The sequence below is a fragment of the Aureococcus anophagefferens genome (assembly GCF_000186865.1).
Source record: "Aureococcus anophagefferens unplaced genomic scaffold AURANscaffold_5, whole genome shotgun sequence".
NCBI lineage: Eukaryota > Pelagophyceae > Pelagomonadales > Pelagomonadaceae > Aureococcus > Aureococcus anophagefferens.
Window position 1 is genome coordinate 2,753,653 of NW_008705565.1, and position 6,354 is coordinate 2,760,006.

Here is a 6,354-nt window from a genome sequence, read left to right on the forward strand (position 1 = left end):
AGCGCGCGCGGCGCCCGCGACGGCGCCGGCGTCGCGGCCGTCGCCCGCGCGCTCGCGCGCGGCGGCGGCGACGACCTTGGCGACGTCGGCGACGAAGGCCGGCGGCGCCTCGACGGACGTCTCGTCCTCGCTCACGTGCGCGGCGGCCTCGGGCGCCGGCGGCCGCTCGACGGACCGCTGCGCGTCGTACTCCGACGACGCCACGGCCATGAGCGTGAGCAGGTCCGCGGCGGCCGCCGCCGCCGGCGGCGGCGACGACGCGCCGTCGCCGCCGCCGCCGACGCCGTCGTACTCGTCGTCGTCGTCGTCGTCGTCGTCCGACGACGACGACTCGTCGCCGGGCCGCGACGGCGCGACGCGCTTGCGGCCGGAGCGCCGCGGCGACGAGCCCTCGAGCCCGTCGAGCGCGTAGCGAGGCCGCGAGCTCGGGCGGCTCGGCGGCGCGAGGCAGGCCGCGGCGACGGCGAGCGTCGTCGCGGGCCCCGCGTCGCCGACGGCGGGCCGCGGGGGCGGGGCCTCGCGGCCGCAGCGCCCCCGCTCCTCGTTGTGCTCGGCGATGAGCCGCTCGATGGTCCGCTGGTCCCGCGCGTCGAGCGAGCCGAAGCCCTCGAGGTCCTCGACGCGCGTGATCGTCTTCGACTTCTTGCACGCGCGCTTGAAGGACACGAAGGCGCACTCGAGGTGGTACCACTTGGTCTTCGGGCTGTGGCCCCAGCGCACGGACGGCGGCTTCTTGCCGATGCGCGGCTCGCCGGGCCTCAGGTACTCGCGGCAGAGGATCGACTGGCACTTGCTCCGCCCGTCGTCCGCGGCGCCGACGACGTACTTGTTCTCGCCGATGTGGCCCGCGAGCTTGCCGCCGATGCGGCCCAGGCCCTGCTGCGACGCCTCGAGGCCGAGCCGCGCGCAGAGGTTCGCCGTCGCGTCGCCGCGCCGCAGCCGCGACACGGCCGCCTCGGGGTTCTCGCCGCCGGCCCGGCGCCGCTTCCGGGGGGCGGGCCGCGCCGCCGCCGCCCGGGCCTCGGGGGCGCGCGACGCCATGCGCGTCCCGTGGCCGTGCGTGCGGGCGGGGGGCGCGGGCGGCGCGTCCGGGGGCGCGCCGCCGTCGTCGTCGGGCGGCGGCGCCGCCGCGCCGACGTCGGGCGGGGACGCGGGCTCCGGGGCCGGGGCGGTGTCCGCGACGTCGCACATGGGGGCCGGGGGGGGCGGGGTCCGGCCTCGGGCGCCGGCGCGAAAGGGGTAGAGACCTAGACAGTGGCACCTATCTATATTATGTCGGGCAGCCGAGCATTCGTGTTCTCGGATACATACACTCCGTGCAAACACGACGGCTTCGCTGAAGTGAGTGCAAACAAAGCCCGGGCCAGATCCTGCCACGGCAGCAATCCCGAGAGCTCGGCCGCCACTGGCAGAGCGCCCCGACGCTGTGTCAGCATGCCGAAGCTCGCCTCTGTGCTCCTTTTCGCCGCGGCCGCGCACGCCTACGCGCCGCGCGCGGCGCCGCGCGGCCCGGCGCGCCTCGCCGCGACGACAACCGCGACGCCGGAGGTCGACGCGGCGAACCCCTTCGCCATCGTCGGGGAGGACCTCAAGAACATGAAGCAGCGCATCAAGGCGCTGGTGGAGCGGAGCCTCGACGGCGGCGGCGGGTCGTCGTCGAAGAGCGGCGGCAGCCACCCCCTGCTCCAGGAGGCCGCGCGCGAGTTCTTCGAGCGCCGCGAGCGCGCGTTCCGGCCCGCGGTCGTGCTCCTCGTCGCGCGCGCCGTCGAGGGCACGGCCTCGGGCACGACGCTCCCCGAGAAGCAGTGCCTCCTGGCGGAGATCGTCGAGATGATGTGCACGGCGCAGGTCGTCCACGACAGCGTGCTCGAGGACGACGAGGCGGGCTCGACGGGGAACGTCGCGCACCGGACCTACTCGCAGAACGCGGGCAACAAGGTGTCCGTGCTCGCCGGCGACTTCCTGCTGGCGCGGTGCTCCGTGGCGCTGAGCGAGCTCGGGGATCTCGCCGTCGTCGAGCTCATGGCGACGGCGCTCGAGTCGATGGTGCAGGGCGGCGTGCTCAAGGCCCAGGCGGGGCTGGGGGGTTTGGACGGGCTGCTGGACTGGGACGCCTACGTGGCGCGCGTCGAGCTCAAGACGAGTTCGCTCATCGCCGACGCGTGCCGGTCCGCGGCGATCCTCGGCGGCGAGGCGGCCGACGGCGCCGTCGCGGAAGCCGTCTACGCCTACGCGTCGAACCTGGGCGTCGCCTACCAGATCAACGCCGACACCATCGCCTACGTGGGCGCGCTCGAGGAGGGCGGCAACCTCGCGGACCACGTCGCCGCGCCGCCGGTCCTCCTCGCGGCGGCGAAGGACGACGGGCTCCGCGCGGACCTCGGTGCCGCGCTCGACGATGGCGCCGGCGTCGCCGCCGTCGCCGCCCACGTCGACGCCACGGGCGGCCTCGACCGCGCGCGGCGCATGGCCCGCGACTACAGCGACGCCGCCAAGGCCGCGCTCGGCCCGCTGCCGGCGAGCGACGAGAAGGCCGCGCTCCTCATGATGGCCGACTTCGTCGCCCAGGACGACCAGACGGGGCTCCAGCGCGAGAAGTACATCGCCGCCGCCGCCAAGAAGCGACGAGCCGCCGTGAGCGCCCACGCCTAGGCACGCCTCCCCCAAAACTCCCGTTCGTTTAAACACACATCCCGCCGGCCGACGGTGAAGGGAACGGTGGCGCGCTTTTTGTTGTCCACTCGAACGGGGTGGAGGTGTCCAGAGCCCAAACCAGAAAGAGCGCCGCGGCGGCCCCCGGCGCCATGACCGAGTTCAAGAAGGGCGTCCAGTTCCCCATCCTCACGGAGGCGGAGCACAGCGCCAAGGTGCTGCGCCGCTACAAGGGCGCGACGGACCCCAAGGCCGCCCTCTTCGGCGCCATCATGGAGAAGGCCCAGGCCATCGAGGACGCCCTCGAGGCGGGCAACCCGCTGGGCATCTGGAAGCACGCGCGCACGAACCTCTTCATCATCGAGCACGTCACGGCCGACGTCCTCGTCAAGGCGCTCAAGACCAAGGTCCCCGAGGAGAAGCCCACGGCGGCGGCGCTCGAGAAGATCGCCGACTGCGTCATCGACGCGCTGCCCGACGACCACTTCTTCTCCAAGAACGGCGACGACGGCAAGGCCGACAAGAAGCGGGCGGCGAACAAGTGGCTCGCGAAGATCGAGCCCAGCGACGAGCACGACGACACGGAGTGCTACGAGGTCTCGCTCTACATCCACAGCCTCTGCATCGAGTACCTGCGCCGCGAGGGCGACCTCACGCGCTCCGCCCAGCTGTCCTGCTCCGTGAGCCGCGACAACCGCTTCCTCTCCCACGACGAGAACGCGTTCCGGCCGAGCCTCAGCGAGACGTCCGGCGGCGTCTGCGCGACGGCCATGTTCTCCTACTGAGCGCCCGCCGGGGATGCTAAGCGCGTGTGTGGTGCTAGTTGTCGCCCCCCGGGGCGGGGGGGGGGGGGTCGCGGCTGCTCGAGCGGGGAGCGCGCGCGGGCGGCGCGGGCCGCGGGCCTTGGCGCCCGCGGTCCGGCGCGGCGCGCCTAGGCCGCGATGCCGAAGGAGAAGGCGGCGCCGTCGCCCGCGATGTCCGGCGCGACGTCCGGCGCCTCGTCGTCCTCGGCGCCGAAGTAGGTCTCGATGATGCCGACGGCCTTCTCGTAGACGCGCGCGTTCTCGTGGTGCTGCAGGTTCTCGAGCTTCTCGACGCCGTCGGCCTCGTCGACGAGGTTCGCCGCGGGCACGCCGCCGAAGTGGCCCACCTTGAGGATCGCCTCGAGCGCGTCGAGCGCGACGGTGACGATCTTCGCCTCCGCCGTCGCGAGGAGCGCGCAGAGCGGCTTGATGACGCCGTGCTCCACGAGCGCGAGCACGTGGTTCTTGTGCCCCCCGCTCAGGACATTGGACACGACCCACGTCGCCTCCTTCTTCACGTCCCAGTCGCCCGCGTCGAGCTGGTGCACGACGAGCTTGAGGAGCGCCGCGTCCGACGCGACCGCGGCGATCTGCGGCGGCGTGCCCGCGGCGACGTTGGACACGAGCCAGCACGTCTCCTTGCGGATGGCCTTGCGCGGCGACGCGAGCAGCGCGGCGACGTGCGCGAGCACGCCCGCGTCGAGCGCGGCCTGCGTCTGCGCGTCGTTGCCCGTGACGACGTTGCCGAGCGTCCGGAGCGCGGGCGTCACGACCTTGTGCGACGCGTGGCCGAGCAGGGGGCTCAGGGCCGCCGCCGCGCCGTGGTCGACGACGCACTGGATGCGCGCCTCGTCGCCGTCGCTCAGGTACGACAGCGCCCAGCACGCGTCCATGAGCGTGTCGACGTCGTCGGACCGGAGCAGGCCGACCAAGACGGGGATCGCCGGCGCGAGGCGCGCGACGTCGGGCTTGGGCGTGCCGCGGCACAGGTTCGACAGGGACCACGTCGCGTTGCGCAGGAGGCTCGTCGTCGCGGGATTCTGGAGGTTCGCGATGAGCGGCTCGAGCGCGCCCGCGGCCTGTGTGGAACTCAAATCTTCAACCCGACTTCAATGTGTGCGTATGCGACAGTTTCAATGCAAGCTCTTCGGCTGTGCTTCGAGAACTCGACGAGAGCGATCGATTCGTCCAAAAATCAGCCGAATCGACGTCGATTTGACCGAGCTCGAGAGGTTTGAAGTTTTTGCTGGACGGGGCGTTCCACTGGTTGATTTCCACACGGCCCGCGGCGAGCACGGCGTCGCGGCTCTCCGTCGAGTCGCCGGCGATGTTGCCGAGGCACCAGATGCACTGCTCGCGGACGTCGCCGTTGGGCGACTGCATGAGCTGGACCATCGCGGGCACGACGCCCGCGTCGACGACGGCCTGCGTCTTGTCCGTCGACGCGACGTTCGTCAGCGCCCAGGCCGCCTCGAACTGGAGCTCGGGCATGGCGTGGTGCGCGAGGAGCCGCGCGAGGACGGCCACGACGCCCGTGGCGAGGACGGCGTCGACGGGCGGCTGCGGCTCGACGCTCAGGAGCTTGCGCCAGCCCCGCGTCGCCGCGACGACGACCGCCGGGTCCTGCGACTGGATCTCGTTGAGGAGCCGCGGCATGTCCGCGACCGTCGGCCGCTCCGGCGCGGCCGGGTTGCCCGCGTCCGGCTTCGGCGCGAGCACGGGCGCGACGTCGCGCTGGAACGCGCGCCGCTTCGCGAGGCCCTCCTCGCGCTTGTTCTTCCGGATCTGCAGCGTCGTGTCCTCGCGGCGGCGCCGCGCCTGCGGCGGGCGGGGGCTTGGGATGGGCGCATCAGCGGTTTCGGCGGACGCCGGGCCGCGCGGCATCGAGGTTGCACCCCTTCTTGTACTGGTCGCGCCGGTTCAGCTTGTCCACGTTCTCAGCCATGGTTGTCTGCGGGGAGGGGGTGGTTACGGGGTTTCGGTGTGTTCAGACACGGCTAGCGGCGAGCGCGAAGGCGGCGGCGGAGTGTGATGCCAACGACGCAAGACTTAGTGCTCGACGCTCCAACGTGATTCAACGTCGTCGCGCGCCGCGAGGGCGAGGGCTCCCTCGCCCTCCGCCCCCCTGGTTTGTTAACATTGTGAAACACCGAATGCGCTGATGTTCCGGCCCTGATGTTCCGGTAGAGGTCTCGCGGATGTTCCGGCTTCCGGCTCTCCCGGGCCCCTCGGTCGCGTGTTCCGGTTCGCGTCCTCCGGTCGTGTTCCGGCGTGTTCCGGCGTACACGTTCCGGTGTTCCGGTAGATTTCCGGTCGGATTTGTCTTCTCAACTGCCCGTTCACGGCACGCTTAGTGCGCGTCATGAGACAGGGACTTCAGACCTGGGCGTCAGGCCCCTGGGGGCTGGGCATCAGGCCAGGCAAATTACGCACGGCGCCCTACCTAGGGCACAAAAACCAAATTACCCTGAGGCGAGGCACAGGTCGTCGTCAGTGCACAACAGGTGCGCCAAATTTATCTAGAGTAGTAGCAGCATCGTCGCCGCCGCCGCCGCCGCCGCCGCCGCCGCCGCCGCCGCCGCCGCCGCCGCCGCCGACGACGACGACGACGACGACGACGACGACGACGCGCGCGTGGGTATTCGAACCTACACCGGACAGAAAACAGCACAGGGGAGGTCAATATCGTTCGATGTGTCAAACTGTAACGGCAATATATACGGGGCTGCCAAAATCGAATCGGGACGCGCACACCGCAGCCGCAGAGATCGAATCCGACAGCACGAACTCCTCAGACATGTTCCGGCGCGCGCCGCGCGCGTGCGCCGGCAGAAGGCTGTGTTCCGGAGCGCGCGACTCCCGGCGCGTTCCGGCCGTTCCGGCGTACCGGTGCAGCCCC

The 6,354-nt window shown here is 71.8% G+C and overlaps 2 protein-coding genes across 2 annotated transcripts in view; one reads left to right on the forward strand and one right to left on the reverse strand.

Annotated features, from left to right (window-relative positions):
- AURANDRAFT_71238 (hypothetical protein) overlaps window positions 1-2,699 on the forward strand; it is a gene marked incomplete at both ends in the record, with an annotated part of 7,742 nt that extends 5,043 nt beyond the window's left edge. Inside the window, 2 exons of the mRNA XM_009036797.1 lie at window positions 1,284-1,341; window positions 1,549-2,699. Of these exons, the coding sequence (XP_009035045.1) occupies window positions 1,284-1,341; window positions 1,549-2,652 (1,162 nt within the window). The remainder of the gene's footprint in view (window positions 1-1,283; window positions 1,342-1,548) is intronic.
- An 896-nt stretch (window positions 2,700-3,595) lies between these two features.
- AURANDRAFT_1526 (hypothetical protein) lies at window positions 3,596-5,276 on the reverse strand (the record flags this gene model as incomplete). Its single annotated transcript, XM_009036479.1, has 2 exons — window positions 3,596-4,534; window positions 4,734-5,276. Coding segments are annotated over 2 exons (1,482 nt in total), but the record flags the coding sequence as incomplete, so codon positions are not given.
- Between the last annotated feature and the right edge of the window lie 1,078 nt (window positions 5,277-6,354).